This window comes from Dendrobium catenatum, unplaced genomic scaffold (assembly GCF_001605985.2).
Source record: "Dendrobium catenatum unplaced genomic scaffold, ASM160598v2 fragScaff_scaffold_1336, whole genome shotgun sequence".
NCBI classification, from domain to species: domain Eukaryota; kingdom Viridiplantae; phylum Streptophyta; class Magnoliopsida; order Asparagales; family Orchidaceae; genus Dendrobium; species Dendrobium catenatum.
The window spans coordinates 198,792-218,348 of record NW_021319798.1 but is presented as its reverse complement, the minus strand read 5'-3'; the positions used below and the strand labels follow the sequence as shown (position 1 = coordinate 218,348).

At 34.8% G+C, this 19,557-nt stretch overlaps 1 protein-coding gene across 3 annotated transcripts in view; it reads right to left on the bottom strand.

Annotated features, from left to right (window-relative positions):
* Positions 1–4,850: 4,850 nt before the first annotated feature.
* LOC110101652 (spermine synthase) overlaps positions 4,851–19,557 on the bottom strand; it is a 31,382-nt gene continuing 16,675 nt past the window's right edge. For all 3 annotated transcript variants that reach the window (XM_020829643.2, XM_020829644.2, XM_028699529.1), the window contains 7 exons: positions 9,970–10,074; positions 9,815–9,887; positions 9,627–9,698; positions 6,468–6,663; positions 5,781–5,910; positions 5,480–5,563; positions 4,851–5,071 (listed from right to left, as the gene is read on the bottom strand). In XM_020829643.2, the coding sequence (XP_020685302.1) occupies positions 5,006–5,071; positions 5,480–5,563; positions 5,781–5,910; positions 6,468–6,663; positions 9,627–9,698; positions 9,815–9,887; positions 9,970–10,074 (726 nt within the window). In that variant the 3' untranslated portion in view covers positions 4,851–5,005. The remainder of the gene's footprint in view (positions 5,072–5,479; positions 5,564–5,780; positions 5,911–6,467; positions 6,664–9,626; positions 9,699–9,814; positions 9,888–9,969; positions 10,075–19,557) is intronic.

Here is a 19,557-nt window from a genome sequence, read left to right as displayed (position 1 = left end):
ACCTTTCTTCTTCTTCTTCTCTGACACGGATCACATGCCTTAGCAATAGCAATCTCGCGAGCCAGCCTTTATTTTCACAAGCTGGGCTCGAGCGCTACCTTTGAGCTTGACTCGACCTCACAAATTGGCCGACGAGCCGAGCTCGAGTTAGGCATAACTCTCAAATTAACCTTTGACTTAGGTGACTAAGTCAACTTAGTCCAACCTAAACCCAACATAGTCAACTCTAGCTCTACCCTAATTGCATTTGTTAGCCTTTTAATAAGAGTTTATTGCTGACCCTAAATCTTTAACATTTCCTAACATTAAGCTATTAATCTTTCGAAGTGTTTTTTTTTTTTGTTGTTGTTATATTAAATAAGTGAAGCCATTAATACTTGTTGCGACTTGGTTAGTGTGCTTCTAATTGGATTGCTAAGGGATCGAGTTATCTATCGATAAATTTTATCTCAAAAAGCTGCTGTTAGATTGGAATTTAGAAGGCAATGTAGTCTTTTTTATAGTAGACTCTCAACATCCTTCATAACCAAAAAAAAAAAAAAAAAAAAATAAAAATTTTTTTTACATTCAGGATGTGCATTTGATCTATTTAATCAGTTTGATTTAAGGTTTAGTAAAATCAATTGGTTTAAGTTATAAAATTTACAAAATAACATTGAAGCATTTTTCATGTATAAGGTTTAGTATAATTAATCATACACAAATAAAAGAAAAGAATGCATGGGACATTAGAATATTTATGTGAAAATTTGAGAAAGGGAAAATTTTATTGGGCTTGATCTAATTGAAATAATCCACAATGTATTTGAACTTACATGAATCCGTTCTTCTCATCAACTAGACAAGATAGGATTACAAAAATGTGAATACTTATTTCATCTCATGTAGTTTATATTAGAGATTATGAGAATAGTAAAGGTATGTAGATAGTAAATAGATGATGCTGTAAAGAATGATGGTCGGATAATAGTGGTCGGATAAGGAATGAACTTTGATAGCTAGGCTGTGATGGTCGCATGATGACGGTTTATTTCCTAGATTTTGACTATGATAGCTAGATAGATGATTTTTTAGACTAGGTATATATCCTAGATTTTAAAGGCAATTTGAATTCAAATGAATTCATTCATTACTCGAGAACCATCGAGTGTACCTTTAATTACAAAAGAGCCAATCGTTTGAAAAAAAAACCTTTCTATTTAGTGAGAGAATATAAAGAAAGCAGATTATTGTAGATAATGGAAAAGACATGCATGGGAGAAGATGAAGAAAGAATTACAACATAGATATTTACATTCTCATTTTCATCTAACTTCATATTTTTTCAATAAAAGGGGTTTTTGATGGAAGAATTGGACAGCTCATGTTGAAATATGATATTTGGAAAAAGAGGAGCACAATATTGTAAGGTTTTTGGGTGATTTTTGGCCTACAATTGCTAATGTGATTGAAACTACCAACATAAGAAGCGTTGTGGGGGTACACTTGAGATGACTCTTCTTGTATGATTGAGCTTTGAGAGACCATTTGCAACACCTCCAACAACTCTTTGAATCATTGAGCCAACAAAAGATTTGAAGATATTTATTTCTTGGTAATCGATACTAACTTGTTTTAATATATGATTTCTTGAGCAATATTGATCTTTTTTTATTTGGGAAAGGTTAGCTTCAGACCTATCTCAAACCTTCTAAATTTGATTCAAGACTAGAAGACCTATTACTTAACACCTTATGAGGCTGACCCGTAGAACACATTAGGATCCTTGATTAGCATCTTATGACCCTACTAATCCACTTAGTCATAAGACCAATTGATCCACAATAGGTCAATTAACTATATGTCAGCTTGCTGATAAGCCCAATCAGACTTGTAATTAGGGGTGTAAATGAGCCAAGCTGGCTTATGAACCGGCTCAAACTCGACTCGATAACGAGTTCGCGAGCCGAGCTTATCGAACCTTGAGCTCTAGTTACGAGGCTCGACTCATGAGCTTGGGAGCTGGCTAGTATTAGTTATTAGAAACTTAAAAATAATAATAATAATCTTTAACTGTTTGCCCCCAAAAAAGTATATAGGTTTTTTTTTGGAAATTAAAAAAAGTATATAGTAACAAAAGCTGTCTTTTCTCAGAAAAGAAGTACATAAAGTTGTAGCCTTTTCTTAAAAATATATATATGTATATATATAAAAGGTGTTGTCATACCCTTAAGACAAATAAGATTCAGTCTTCATAATTCAAATAGCATGCTTTCTTTCAAGTCATCCTATCCAAAGAAAAAGCTGCAGCACCTTTCTTCTTCTCCTCCGGCACGGATCACATGCCTTACTGCAGCAATAGCAACCTCATGAGCCAGCCTTTATTTTCGCAAGCTAGGCTCGAGCACTCCCTTTGAGCTCTACTGGAGCTCGCAAATTGCCGACGAGCTCGAGTTATGCTTAACTTGAGCTCAGTTCGACTCATTTATACCCCTACTCCTAACCCTTGACTTTGGTGACTTAGCCAACTTAGTCCAACCTAAACCCAACATAGTCAACTCTAGCTCTACCCTAATTGCATTTGTGTTAGCCCTTTAATAAGAGTTTATTGCTGACACATCTTTAACATTTCTTAGCATTAAGCCATTAATCTTTCGAAGTTTTTTTTTTTTTTTTTTTTGGTTATATTAAAAAAGTGAAGCCATTAATGCCTGTTGCGACTTGGTTAGTGTGCTTCCAACTGGATTGCTAAGGGATCGAGTTATCTATCGAGAAATTTTATCCCAAAAAGCTGCTGTTAGATTGGAATTTAGAAGGCAATGTAGTCTTTTTGTTATAGTGGACTCTCAACATCCTTCATAACCAAAAAAAAAAAAAATCTAATCAAGGGATCTCTTAATAGAATTTCAAAAGAAATCATTGCAGATTTGTTGTGAATTTAAAACATTTTTGAATTTATTATAAGTTCATTAGATTTATTTTTTACTAAAAGCTTACTGGTAAGAACAATGATCATTAATATTGCAGTGGGCTGTTGATGAAATGAACTTATCATAATATATGTATATTCATTATTATATTTTCTTATCCAATTATTAAGGGTTGTTTGGTTGTATGCAAAAGGAGTATAAAGTATTTCAAATGCAGGTTTTAAGAATATTAGTGTTTTGTTTGAAGTAAAATAAATGCAGTGTCAAATTTTAATATATTTGAAATTCATCGTTTAGTTCATTTTTTATGTATTTGAAATTCCTTATTTTGGGTGAGTTCTAAATACACCATAAATTTGTTGCAATTGTTGGTGCCCTGATCGCACGCCACAAGCCGCCAGTCTTCGGCCCTCAGCTTGACCAACCACCACCGTCGGGTCGACCACCGACCGCTACTTTTTTTGTATTTACATTGAATTCTTTTTTTTTTCAAATTAAATAAATAAAAATAATCTCATATATTCTTTTTAAACTCATCTAAACAATTTCAAAATATTTATTTTACACTCAATTCTTTATACTACATTCTTTTATAGGCAACGAAATACGCCTTTAATCAAAAGATGAAATGCTGTTTTAGTGGGCAACAAATAGTGGGCAACAAATCAAATGACCTAATGTGGATTTCTATTTTACCTTCAATTTGTTAGGTTTTGAAATTTACCCCTAAAATTTTTTAAATGACAATTTTCTTAGATTCAGAATTAACAATCAAACTCATTTCAATTTGACATTTTAGATTAGAATCTTCACCATTCTAATTATTATTTTGACCCCAATAGTTGATTTTGCAAATCTCTCTAATAATTTCTTTTAAATGCCACGTGCATGTCATATTAAACACGCTTTAGTGGCTTCATAACATTTTATTAGGTCCTCTGACCGGACGTAGCTCTACGCTCGGTCATCGATCGGTCATCACTAAGTTATTCGATTTTTGCTCAGTATTTGCTCGGTATTGCTTGGCAATAACGTGAAATACCGCTCTATGAAAACTCGATATTTTTTGGTATTGCTCGGTATTTTATCTTCACATAATGATATTTCTCGTTATTGTTGGTATTGCTCGGTATTTGATGAGTATTTCTCGTTTTGTGCCTGCTACGTGGCGTGATCTCAGCGTCGGCCGAACGTAGCTCTATGTACGTTCACTGGATCAAATAAAAGTTCCCCCTATAAACATATTTGTAAAGTATTTTTTTTTTTTTATGTTGTCTTTATATATAATTCACGTCTATTTGTATAGTATGCCCAAAAAATAAATGTACCAAACTTGAAGAACATTCTATATTCCAACAGAAATTGATGTTACTAACCATTGAATCTATTATTCACAATAATTAAAGATCTAATACCCAAAATTTTATATTTATTTCTGTACCTATAAAAAATTTCTTTGTTTTACTAATTTAATATTATATAATTAAATAGTAAAATTTGGATATTATATATTTAAATACATGTGTGAAAGTTCTCCTTATAACTGCACATAAATATATGTGCCATTTACCTTTATTCCACCAATATTATGTCTCTTATCTTTTAATATTTTTATTTATTAGTGATATCAAAATTTCATCTACAAATAATATATATCAACATCATATTTAAGCTTCATTTTGAAAAAAATTATTTTAAAAAATAATAAGAAAATTGTTCAACCGAAGCCTTAGATGGCTTTTGAAAATATTTATGCAATCATTTCAATGCTCTTCTTAAATATAATTCTATTATAATTTCTTTAAAAATTAATTTTCAAATTCAAATCATTGTTCCATCCACTTCTTTAACACTTTTTCCCACTCACAAAAAAAAAAAAAAAAAAAAAAAAAAAAAAAAAAAAAAAAAAAAAAAAAACATAAGAAGAAAGAAAAACATAAGTAAAAAAAAGGGATATAAATGAGTAACATCAATTTTTATAATGATAAGTAACATTGTTTTGATAAATGTATGGAAGATAGAATGCATGCCCTTATTTGTTACATTGGTTCTACTAAAGATGGTGATCAAAAGCCGCTTACCAAATCGTTGCATATTCAGTTTGCATTCAGGCTATCTGAAAATTTTCTCCTCACATGGCGATCAGTCGGCTTCTCTCCTATCTGCAAATGCATCAATCAGCATCTAACTTCAATACAAAATTTAAAATTTGTATGCTATAAAGTTATTTTAAAAAGCAGTAAGAAAGCTGTCTCAAACGAGATATTATTTTGTGCGTAGAACGCCATTGGTAGACCAACCAGAATACGCCATGTCACCCCTTCGCTCGGTACCGCGGTTCGGTACTGCTGACGTAACGTATTCTGATTGATATCCGGATGACGTTCTGCGCCCGACCTCCGCACAGAATAATTTCTCACTAGTTAGAGACCAAAAAATTGTCCAAATTCATTGCCCAACTATATAAACCGTGAAATTAAATAATATATGAATTACTTAGATATAAAATTTTCAACATTTTATCATTCTCCATGTGGCAAACAGCGGAAAAATAAAGGTGATCACAGTACCTTTACCCCATCTGGCAAATCATTCAGTGTTGTGCTCAGCTCCCTCAATACAAATGATGGCAATGCAAAAGAGGCCTTGTGCATCTGTCAAGGTAATTAAAAAAACAAAAACACAGAGACTCCTCCATCAGAAACAAGCATGGGACATAAACTTCCTCATGAACAACCCAGATCTTAAGAGGCATAAACAACAGTGCAAGATTAAACATAGAAGGCTTTTTATATGTCGAAAGACTTAACTACACTCTGAACTATTAAGTATTAACTACAAATTAAGATTTAGATTTCATAATTTAGCTACCTCTGAGTTATAGAATCTGAGTTCGCTTTGGAGCTTTACTGCTGCTTCCTGCTTCTCAATTGGGTTTACTGGATTCAAGAAGTCAACATGTGGACCATCCGTTGAGCACAACAAGAATCCAATGACACCGCTGCATTAAAAACAAGGTAACGTGATGAATAAAATGCATATAATTAACACAAACACTCAATAATGTGCGACAAAAAAATTAATATTTGGTGGATATTTGCATGATCAAACAGGAAATCATAAATTCTTGACTATCCTAAATCATCATTTTCCTTAAAGGAACACCTCGCTACCTTACTGTCAAAAATGAAATTCCCTCTATGACAACATTACCCGTTATAAGGGTAACATTAAATACAATCATAAGCATTTCCTAGCAGAACTTGAACGCATCCTCGGTGATACTGATGGAGAAAAATTCAAATCTAATGAAATGCAAAGAGCTTAGGAGGAAATAGAAACTGCAAAAGTCTACCTAAGCCCAGCTTGAAGTAGGCTTTCCCAGTCAAATCAGGAGCATCAAGAACCTGGAGCTAAATTATACAAATGATAAGATGAAAAAAAAAAATTCTCCATTGAGGATTGCTTGACATTCTCAATCTCATAAACGATAATTTTCAATTAAATTAACATCAAATAGGTAAACCAAAGGTACATTAACTAAAGAATAAAAAATACCTGGGATATGTAGGAACACTTGTCCAAGCATAATGCACAGAGCCCTTGAATACTTCGCGACAAATGGAAAGCATATCTTGAATAAGATGTGTATGAAGCCACATACTTTCTGCTTGATTGCAGAGGACGCCACCAGGCCTCAAAGCCTTTGCAATTGTTTGAAAAAATGGCTTTTCAACAAGCTCCTGAGCAGGCCCTACAAATATGTCGAGCAAAATAATTATCAAATTAACGGCTTTGTAAAATATTAGTCATATTCAAACTCATCATATTTACCCAAAAAAAAAAAACAAACTCATCATTAAATTCAGAATTCTTAATGGGATAAGGATTTAGTATATGTGTAAGCTGATTTTCATCTTTTATTTAATAAGAGGAGCCCAAAATATATTCAAGGAGAGAGTAAGTTATGGGACATTAGTGGGGATACATTAATTGAATCCACACTAATGTTATATTTATTCTTATTTTATTTGATTATTTTAAAGAGAATATTAATATTTATTTTTTGGCATTATATAGGCAATCTTTAGATTGGCAAAATATGTAACAACTAGAAATGATTAATGAAGGTAAATGTTGGAATGTTGTCAAGAAATGACAATTGACATCAGAAAACATTATCAATAATATTTGCTTTCCTTTTATTAAGCATACACATATATATTATACTTCATAGGGAAAATGCAAAAGAAATACTAGAAATTACATATTTTATATTAACAATTATGAATATACCATGCCTATGGCATGTTATATCCTACTTTTTAGAGTTATGCTATGTTCTTGTGTCTGTGTCCATGCTTCCTAGCCATGAACAGAAGCCCATCTTGATGAGGACATCAGATTTCGCCACGTGTACCATCGTCGGAGACGCAAATCGACCGCTACAATCCAGAGCCTTTATTTCTGATTTATTTTGAATGTTATTTATTCTCACATTTTATTTTCCTAGTTTGCCCCTGTGGGTACTGAGCCACTTGTGTAGCCCTGAGGGCATTTGTGTCTTCTAGCTTTGCATTATCTTGGCCTATTTAAAGGAGGTCTCATGCATTGTAATGGGATGATGAATTGTTAATGAAAATTTTGATGCTACTTGTTTGATCTCTTAGTGAGTTCATGAGAGGAGAGACCTTTAATGGATGAAAGCAGTACCCATCAACCTTTGGAGGAATCCAAGGTTCGCGGATCCGATCTTCTTTTCTTTTTCTTCTTTCCCCTCTCTCCCCATTTCATCTCCTAGCCACCTACCCACAGGCCTCCTACACCCCGTCCCCTTCCCCTCACAAAACCGAGCCCAGCTTCACTGGCCCGCCGCCCCAAACCGTCGACCACTCGTCCAGCCGCCGGTCAGTCCTCCCCTCTCCCCCTCTACTTGTTCCACCAGCCAGCCCACCCACCATAGTCCTCCAAATTCGAATTTTGAAATTCAAATTCTGTCATAAATACTTTCCTAAATTATCTCTATGTGATTTAGGAGGGAATCCTTGTTGGCAATCAATTTATTTTGAATTTCAAAACTCCTTCCTAAGAGAGTTAAGTCCCATTAGGAAGTTTCTTATTATTTGAATCAAATATGAAATTAAATTCAGATTTGATTAAAATTACATTAACTTCCCTGAGGCCCACATATTAATCACAAAACCCCTCTCTCTCCTCTCTACATGGCCGGACCCCCTCTCCCTCATAATTTCTCTCTCCAATTTCATCAATAGCCCCTCATTAAACCTCCCTAATTACCTCCTACGACGAAACGGTGGAAAGATACGTCAAACGAATTATCTACTGCCTCGCCAAGATGATCGAACTCCAACAACCCCGAACACCGTGGGTTCTCATCGGACGACCACCCGCGCCTCCAACTCCAGCTCCTTCCCCGACGACTAGTCCCCTCGACATCACTTGTTTATTAGTGGTATCCTTAAGTTTGTGTGCAATCCTCTTCCGCTAAGCCGAGCGACATCAAGAGTGCATGTGAGGGACTCCGAGGTGAATGATTTAGATCTTAAAACGTGGATTTTTGTTAAGAGCCATTTGCCTTATTATTTATTTGTTGAAATGATTTTGTTAGTCTCGTGTCGCTTTTAATTGTAATCAATTGACATTACGTACTTCTTCCGTGGAAATTTTCTTACGATCTATCTTGGAACGCATTCGTTTTTAATTAGCTACGCAAAGTTCACAAGTTATTAATTTCCTATAAGCAATTCTTGCATCGTTTCACATCACATCTTCTCAAAACACCCTACCATAATTCACGAAAATCAAATAGGGATGCAAGTAAACGTGTAAAGAACCCAAACAACAGCAAAAAGAATACCGCAAAATAATGTGAAAAGCAATAGAGCAGCAATCAATAAGAACAAACCCGCAAAGATGCTGCAGTCCCGCATCACATAGTCAATTCAAATTTGGTCCAACAATTCATCTCGTAACTTCAGAGATTGAGATTGGAACTTTTTAACATTTCTAGCCTAACCATAGTAACGTGCATAACATATTTTTGAAATAAATTACAGCAACAGGTCTGGTCAGTGAAAAATTCACTTTAAGTCGAGCGCTATCCTTTTCCATGAATATGGAAAATAACTAGATTCTTCTTCAGAACTATCCTTAAAGCTCTGTCATTATGGTAAAAAAATTTAATAATCATGAAGATGTTGTTGACAAATAGGCAAAACCAATACAAATAAAGAGAACGAAAGACCATAAAACAAAAAAGATCAATACACAAAACATGATAATTTTATATAGATTCACTAAATTGATGGCTACGTTGGATTGCCGCTGTAACATATTTCACTATTGATGGAGGAGAATTACAACCCTAGTTTCTAAGACACATGGCATATGCTATTGCCCTTCTATTTTTTTAATATCCTAAAGATAAAATAACTTGTGGAAAGCTAAATCACGGCTAGTTTGCATTAAACATAAAATGCAATAGGTGCTTGCCACCATACAAAAATGACTCAATTTTTCAAAGCTACCTATTTACCAAACAATGAACAATCCTCCATCTTTTCTATCCATCCTGCTCGCATAATATTCTTTGAAAAGCATATTAAAGAGACTTATCTCAGCCTCCAATTCGCAGAAGTTGTTTCCAGAACAAGTAACCAAATGAAAATGGGAATAGGAAAAGCGATTCATTAATACCTATAGGGTCAGAAGAATCTACAATTACTACATCATACATCCCTTCACATGCATTTCTCAGAAAATCAACAGCTGCAAGGTAGAAACTTTAATATATCAGTATCTGATATCTGAAACAAAAATGAATTTGAAATCAAGAGGATTTAAACAAGTAAGATCAATCTTAGAATCCAACTTCTTCAGCATACCATCACCAACGTGAAGATGAACACGAGGGTCCTCAAAACCAATGGAAAGTGCAGGGAAAAATTCCTTGCAAACCTATGAGAAGGTAACATATCATCCATACAAAAGCAACAATATTAAGGAATAAAAAGGTAAATACATATATTAATGCAGTTACAGTGATGACAAGCTCATCTATTTCACATATATCAATGTGCTCCACGGATCGATGCCTACAAATTTCCCGCAGAACACCACCATCACCACCTCCTATGACCAATACCTGTGAACAGCAGCTCCATTACAATCAACTCATAAATTTCATGATACTAAGACAAAGGTAATTGAGTGTGTAATTCGGCGATCGTTAATGGAGACTATCATCACTAAGAACATAACATTAATTATTTATACTGTTATCGCCCGTGAAAAAAGGAAGCACTCTATCTTGCCAACCAAAAAGAAGATGGTTGGAAAGAGATTAATTCAAGAACATCTACAAACCAAGTTATATATAAAGATGACAAGCATAACCTAGTTTACGAAAATATCTGATTTCCAATTAACCATAGAAAAGAACTGATGCACTATCATAAGATGATACATAAAAATAAGACCCCTGTCCTGGATCATCACAATCTTGTCAATGAAGGATGATACAAACCACTTTCAATCGTATATTATGGCAGTTAACACAACATTATTCTAATATGGCCTCCATTAATCAAATCTAACTTCTGAATTAAGGATTCCAAAGGTTTCCAAAAAGATTGACACGTTTTATAAATAAATATTGATTTGACACAAATCCATCTTCAGCCAAGCCCAATTCTGAATTCATGATAAAATGGCAATAACAATGTGTGGAAGATGGATAGAGCTGACATGAATTAGCCAAATTGAACTTAATTGACTCAATTGAGTCAAAGTGAGTTGAATTTGCTCAATTGAGTAAAGTCGAATCTGACACAAATGAGTAAATTTTGATTTTAGCGAACAAATCAACTTAATTTAATTGAATCTACTGATTCAGTTCACCTGAAGACCAATTTGAGTCAAATTGAACCTTATCAATCCAAATTGACCTAATTTAGCTTGGTTGAGCTAGCTCACACTCAATTGAGCATTTAAATGTCGATTCATTCGCATTAGGAGGTAGAGCCGCACGTACAAGGGAGACTAAGAGTAATAGCCAAGCAAGTTGTGCTTCTTATTCCTTTTCCACAATTTTTTGCTTGTCCCGGAGGTTTGCAAGCTGCAAAGGGCAAGGAAAGTCACATCCAAGCCGTTTCCTTGCAACGACATGATGGGGAAAAATTGACTTTTTCTTCCCATTTTTGATTGTATCTGCAGGGATTAAAGAAGAAACAATCAAGGAAGTTTTTTTTGGCTCTTAGGTTGGAGTCATGAAAAAAGGGGGCATTCCATTGGGAGAATAGATGAGAGGTTTTTGTTATGGCTCTCGGGTTGGGGTCACGCAAGAGAAGGGTGGCGCGATCAACTAATTTGGGCAAATTAGAACAAGAGGAACTTCTTTTTCCTCATTTGGCAATTTAGCTTCATTTTCATATAGCTAGAAGTGTAGAAAGGGCCACTGAAATCTCTTTTTTTCCCTTAATCATCAACTCCATCAAGTTGGTAATTGTGTCAAAATCAATGCGCTTGTTCAATTCAACACAGGTTGTATTTGATTCCTACTCAATGTAGATAATAACAAAATCAATCTAAATTAAAAATTAAAAAAAAATGAACCCTCTATTTGCTAGAGTCTTCAATTTTCCTTCTTTTTTTAAATCATTAAATGCATCTATTTGATTCTACAAAATATATATGAAATGCTCTTTAGATGTTCAAGAGTCCAAGATTCAAAGTTCATATTGCTTGGAGATCAATTACATCCAATTACAAAATTTTTAAGAAATAGGTTAATTAATCAAATGAAAAATTACCTTGATTTAGAAAAGCTCATAATTGAAGTGCAAAATCCTTAGTTTAAACAAAATTAACCTAACTTGATCTCATAATAAAAATGAGGAAGGAAAATTCTATTTTTTTAACTAATTAGAAAATATCCTGTCAACTTCTGAAATAAAGTAAAATCACTTCCTACGTGTTTTTGATAATCATTAGATTGTGCCAAGTTTATCTCATTTGATTTTCCAAGTCATAGATGGGCCATCATATCTTTAATGAATCCAAAACATTTAAAAGAAATAGAAGCGTACTTTCATGGATATTGTCTGAAGCTTCCTAAAGCTCTGAAAAATTCATCTCATGAATCTTAGAGCTTTCATGGAGTTAGTCTTACGGTTACTTTGACTCAAGCTTAAGTAAATTCAACTCTAGTCTCATCCTATCTATGTTCCTCTTGTTTGATGCCTTCTTGGACTCACATAACGGTTTTCACATCAACTCTAAAGTGCTCAAGAGAACGCTGACAATCCAAGCTCCAAACCTTTGCATAGGACCCAAATCCTAGCTTTTGCTACTTGGTTAACTCAATCAATCAAGTAGCATCTCATCATTTCAATCCATTTGGAAACCACTCTTTCGCGTGAACAAATCTTGACATAATTTGAGATTTTTATGGATCGAACCAGATTTGACCATTCTCTAAATGGATTTTTCTTTCTTTGTGTTTTCTAAAACCTCATATGAAAGCCCTACAGCCTTCTAATGAATCCAAAAAAGCATTAGCACTACTTAAGACCAAATACTAAGTTTTTAAAATATCTTTGATTGCCCAAAAGCAAGTAAGTGATCCTCTTTTTCCAAGGACCCACATCCTAGTTTTCTTCACTTGATTGACTCAAATTAATCAGGTAATATTCTATTTTTTTCTGAATCCATTTGGGAATCTTATCTTGCCTTTAAGATTTAAAGTAACCTGAGTTGTTGAGGTCAAACCCAAATTTAACTTCCTCAAAAGAATTCTTCTTGCTTAGTGTTCTTAATAACTCAATTTAAAGATCCCCAAGATCTTTTAATGAGTTTCAAAGAACCTAGTAATTATTAAGGACCCTTCTAGGAGCGAAGCAATTTTAGACATGCCTTAAGTTTCCATTGGTTTGAATTGAACAAAATTCAATCTAGACCCTCCTCTCATTCAGGATCTTTATTATAACAATATCTCTAAGTCCCACATGGAGGCTCCTGAATGACTCCTAAAAGAAAATGAAGTTGAGGTAAACTTATTCTAGAGCTAAAATCTTTAATTTTCTTTCATTTGTTTGACCTCAACAACAACAACATCAAGCCTTTATCCCACTACGTGGGGTCGGCTACATGAATCCTTTTTCTCCATTGTGTCAAATTAAAGGTCAAATTTTTGTTTAAATCTAATAAAGAAAGGTCATTCATAATATTTTCTAACCAAGTCTTTTTAGGTCTGCCTCTACCTTTCTTAAAATAAGTCAAATCTAATACCTCTACCTCCTAACCGGGTCATTAGAAGGCCGCAGTTTTATGTGACCAAACCATCTAAAGCGACTCTCTCTAATCTTATCTTCTACTGGAGCTACTCCAACCTTTTCACGTATATGCTCATTTTGTATCATATCTCTAAGGGTCAAGCCACTCATCCATAGACTCTAAGGTTGACCTCCATAATTCAAGTTTACTTTCAACTCCCTCTCTAGTCTTATCAACAAGAAGAATATCATCAGCAAAAAGCATACACCAAGGTACATCCTCTTGCAAATGTCTAGTGAGAACATCCATGACTAAAGCAAAAAGATATGGGCTTAAGGCTGATCCTTGATGTAACCCAACCGAAATAGGGAAATACTTGGTCAAACCACCTTGTGTTTGAACACAAGTAATAGCTCCTACATACATATCTTTAATGATTTGAATATAAGCATTATTAACTCCTTTCATTTCAAGAACTCTCCATAGCACTTCTCTTGGAACTTTATCATATGCTTTTTCTAAATCAATAAATATCATATGTAGATCCTCCTTATTTTCTCTATATTTCTCCATCAAACCTCTTAATAAATGTATGGCTTCCATAGTCGACCTACCCGGCATGAATCCAAATTGATTTTGAGAAATATTAGTATAACGCCGCAACCTATGCTCCATAACTCGCTCCCATAGTTTTAAAGTATGACACATTAACTTAATTCCTCTACAATTCACACAATCTTGTGCATTGCCTTTATTCTTAAAAATAGGAATTAACACACTCATTCTCCACTCATCTAGCATCTTTTTAGTCTTCAAAATAGTATTAAAAAGTTTGGTAAGCCAAGAAATTCCTTCATCTCCTAAGCATTTCCACACCTCTATTGGAATATCATCAGGTCCAACAGCTTTTCCACCCTTCATTTTCTTTAAAGCCTCTCTAACTTCGGTTTTATTAATACGCCGATAAAAACAAAAAACTTTATTTTCATTTAGGGTGCTAAGGTTACTATAGTCAATCTTATTTTCACAATTTTCATTAAAAAGTTTAGCAAAATATCTGATCAAAGTAAATAAATGATTTCAATCCTTAGCATATGACTATTTCTAACATCTTTCATTTGTTTAACCCAAATCGAGCAAATGAGTTTAATCCTTAAACTTCCAAGTTATAGTATTTCCTCTTTGGTTTCAACTCACAAGTTAGAAGCTAAAATATTCAATCCTCTTGCGTTTGTTTGAAACCGATTTAAAATCAGCTTAACTATATTATGTGACACAAAATCACTTGACGTACATATCACTTGTCTCGAAAGCTATATGATGCGTCAAATTTCTTTAACTCCAAAAGTTATTGAAGCATTCATATTCATTTGCTTGAACCCCAAATTGAGTGAATTGATACATCTCCTAATTTAGAAACCCAATTTAAATGGATCTTTTTCTTTTAGCCTCAAAACCATTGGCTCGCTTGCTTGACTCAATCAAATGGGTGTTTATTTTTCCTTCTTAGCCTTAGTGCCAAAGTTCACTTACTTGACCCAATCAAATAGGCGACTTTCCTATCTAAACCCAAATTCCAGATTTCGTTTACTTGTCCAAAATAAGTTATTACATCTTTCAATTTTAAAATTAAAATCAAAAGCTTCAAGACTCATTTAAGAACCTATATTCTGGAATTCACTTGGCCAAACTAGGTGAATTTCATCAAATCTCAAGTGAAACTATTGGCTAACTTGTTTGATCCAAATTAGATAAGGTTCTCTTCCTCTTAATCAAACATAAAGAGAAACAATAAAATCCACAAAAAATAGTTAAGTTTATTTTGATGCAATGATGTGCTATTACACCTCAAAAGGTGGATGTTTATATTATTAGATCTCAAGACACCATGAATGACAGCTTATCTTAAAATAGTGGTCATTTCATAGAGTTCTTCATAACCCATTAAAAATATTAAATCATTTAAAATATAAATAAAATCTTTAAGTTAAAAATAAATTGAAGTGACATCACCCTTAGACTAAAAATAAATATCTTCATATTCCACATTAAAATATTACATCAAATAATAGTGTGGCAGACACACAAGCTAACATACATTAGATGCACATTATCTTAGGCATCCTAAGATTAGTATATTTCTTTTTTACGAATATGTTTGTGATGTTTGATATGTAATGATTGCTTGTAGATTGCTTGTGTTATGGACACTTACTGATGCATTCAATATCTTTCAACATATGTTTTATGATTCAAATATATTTTTTTAATTTTTATTTTGGTCTTATGTAATTTGAAATTTTATGTTTTATTTTGTTTACCCTATGATGAAAGGCAACCTATGAACATGTTTAAGATGGGTGCTCTTAGGACGTTTCACTCCTTTGGTTTGCTATAATTCTTTGGTTTTTGGGCATTTGTTGTTGGGCTAAAATTGTCCTATTGGGCTTGGCCCATTTTCCCTTGGTTGCTTGGTGTTTTGTTATTTCGGCTGATGGGTTTTTCTTGGTTGTTTGGATTCTGGGTTGGTTGTTTGGTTCTTGGGCTAGTCGTGTCTCTCTCTTGGGAATTTCCTATGTTTTCTGTCTGTTCGGATCCTGAGCTGGCTGTTGGTTTTCTGGATGTTTGGTTCTTGGGCTAGCCGTGCCTCTCTCTTGGGTATTTCCCATGCTTTGGGTGCTCCCATTGGAGGCATGGGGCGGCACCTTTTTGGGGGTTGTTTGTATTCTTTTTCCCTATTTATAGGGACTATTTGTTGCTATTTGGAGGGGTTGAATTATCTGAAATTGTTTCTAAAACCTGAGGGTTTTCTCTTCCTAACATGAGAGCTACTTCTTTCCTACCTATTTCGTCTTCTAGTCTTCTATCTATTTCTTCTCTCCACAAGTACCTTTCCATTTTATCTTTCTTCTCTACATAACATGAGAGTGGTGTTGTTGGCTGGTTTGTTGGTATTTATTGGAGGAGTGCCGACGGTTGTTGGATCAAAATTGTTGTGGTGGACCCCTGGTTTGAATGTTCTTTAGAGCGCCTATTTTTTTCCTAATTATATCGATACATGTGAGGTGACCTTTTAGGTTGTTCGGAGGGTAGTGTTTTTATAATTTTGTCTTTTCTTTCTAAGTCATCTTTTATGTTTCTTGCATCGGTCTTTTTCTTTGTCAGTGGTTTATTTAATTTTTACTTGGGTTCAGTTTTGTTCCGTTTGTCCCCAGTGTTCTCCTTCTTGACTTTTTAGAATTTAGATCTCATCACTTACCTTTCAATGTTATGAAGGAGATTTTTATTTTTCGGTGAAGGTGGTCATGCCGAAAAAGTGCAAATAAATGTTGACCTTTGTAATAAAGAAAATATATATAAAAAAAAGAGAATATAAATTTTTTAAATCATTACTTCTGTCAGATATCCACTATGGCCGCCTGAATCCCCTGCTAAAATCTTGTATTTCCTGTAGCTAAATCCTGCCCATACCTCTGCAAAATTCTGCTTAAAATATTTGCTCAGCTGCCAATTTCACGTCACAAATCCCCTCCCAGCTGCCCCCTATCCAATCCACAGAGAAAATAATGATAAACAAATAGGGATTTGAAACCATATAGCACTTCCTCCTCTCACGTGAAAAGCTGCATCTCCTCCCCTCGGTTCTCTGTTCCACTGCAATCTTCTTCTCAAGCAGCGAAACAGCTCACGTTCACCTCCCTGATTTCCACGATCCAGCCTCCAAAACGTCAAGAGCCACGCCTCATCTGTTGCATTGAAGCTGCCCTTCACTTCTCTCCAACCTGCCGCCTATTGCAAGGGAGCAGTGACTCTTTCTGCTTGATTCAAACTAACCTCCAGCAGCTCTCCCTATCTTCCACCGCTATTCTGAAATCACTGCTACTCTTCCTCCCTTACCCGCCAACCTTCCCTTCCACTCTTCAGCTTGTCTTCTTGCTGTAGTCGAATCCAAGCAGCCGCCTCTTCTCCTATATCAAACTCCACCTTCAGATCTCTTCCTCACATAAAAAAAAAAAAAAAAAAAAAAAACAGAAAAAAATTGCAGCAGAGATCTTGTTTGCTGGACCGTATCAGGCGAAGACTAGCAAAGTCCCTGTCCATCGAGCCCTTACTTGCGTCTGTTCTTGCTCGAACAGAGAACTGCAGCAGCTCTTCAATTAAAAAAAAAAAGAGGGTAGGGGAAGACGCCTCTCTCTACCCCTCTCTCTATCTCTGTTACTCTGAACTCAAATTATTTCGGTACTTACATGATGTAATCATGTCCGGATGGTATCAATTCTGTATAATTCCTCATATGCTTGCATCAGTATGTCAGATAAAGTAGCATTTACTTCTGCATTCATACAAAAAATGCTTTATGAGGTTCATTGTTTTCTTGAATTTGGAAAATATGCTTCAGCCGAACTCCATTCACTCCACGTGGATCCTACCACCTGTTGTAGGCTGTGTCAAAACATTCATATTTTCTTCAGATTCCAGCCTAAAGCACTTGGTTTCTTTGCCCAAACATCATTCTTGCATCCACAAACACCGGCATGGGCCCCGACGAGTGCGTTTGGTACACACGTGACGTCTAGGAATGCTGCGCGGGTTAATAAGTGAATTCAAGTTCGAACCTGATCTTTCTATATGGATCAATAGAAATCGACAGGGTTCGAACTATCAAACAAATGCACGGTTGTGGCGGCCGATGTATTTGTTTTAATACATTCATATTAGGCCTTCAAGGCCTATAACACTGAGAATTCACTAATAAAGGCATAAAGCCTACGAAACCCGATCCCTTATCAGCAAGTTGATAGGGTCGACAAGGTTCAAGCTTAAATGAAAATGACCCCAAACACCCCGATGATGGTCGTGTTGAATACTAATCTCAACCGGAGAGATCCATTCCAAATATTTCAAATGTCTTTCAAACTCCACACAAATGCACATAAAATCCAAAATTCCAAAAATCCCAAATATTTAAAATTGAAATTATCCATCCATACTTAAAGCAAATTTCATCCACCCTCCGCAACAGTTTGCAGAGGTGGACAAATTAAAATTTACTTAAGCTCATATAGAGCCAAATGCCTAGTCGTAAATATCACTAGGATCCATTCTCAAACAATCTCCTGCCATTAAAGACGTGGTACGTGTCCTCTAATAGGCGGTTTTGTCGCCAAGTGACACCGCAGGATAAACGGTTATGACTCGGGACTCTCTGAACCTAGTGGTTTTGCCGTCAAATGGCACTATGAAATACCGGTTATGGTCAAAGCCAATACCTTAGTGACATCAAATTCTTGATATATGAATCAATAGGATATAATCGATATGGCACAAAGCCCTCTGTTAGCTAAGGTGGATTCAAATTTATCCCCTTAGACAAACATTCACCCCAGGTCTACAAGGTACCCTTGGACGAAGAAACCAATGGCTGCCGACAAAGATCCTTCTGTCAGGTTGGGTCGACTATCTCCTCTGACTAAGTAGACCAGGGACCACGATGGCCCGGGACGACGGAACCATGGGATCTTGATATTCCGTTAAAACTCCCCCCCCCGAAAGAAAAAACAAACAAATCGGGCGGAGGCCGGGGCCTAATTTTTGGAGCCCACAATAAATAAAGACTATCATCTAACAACATGTGTTGGTAGGTGCTTCTTATGTGTTAGAGCCCTAAGTATCCATAGTCAACAAGTTTAAGAAATCAAATTGACACCATCAGTGTCCTGCAAATCTGTGAATGTTATGATTAATAAGTGTGTGAATGTTATGATTAATAAATGCGAATGTTATGATTAATAAGACATATTACATGCTGTCTAATCTTTAATATGCAAGGAATATTCTTTTCTTTTTATTTAACAAAGGTAATTCATTCATCATTTTAGGAAATCATGTAGGCCTATGGGATATAATAAAGAAATTACGAACGAAAAAAATACACTCAAAATTAAAGCTCTGGATGCATCAAAAGCCAAAACTTGAAGATCCACAAACTGAACCTGTAAATTTAATTGTGTTATATAAGGATAGCAACTCAGCTACACTTTTTATATTTTCTTGGTCATATAAAAGACGTCTATAGTAATTTATGATTGATTTTCTATGATTAATTACTGGTTTGTTTTAAGTGTGCATTATAAATTCATTTTTTTTTAGATTTCTTCTAATTCTTTGCTTGTGGGTGCCATTCGACATTTTGTACAGTAAGCTCTTAGGAAATTAAATTTTCTGCACATTAAAATATAAACAAACTTAAAATCAACCATGACATAATATTTTCAAATAAACTTGCATGGCTTATCTAAAAATAAATTAACTTTTTCAAAACCAAAATGAAATGCAAAGCCTCTTTATGAATCTT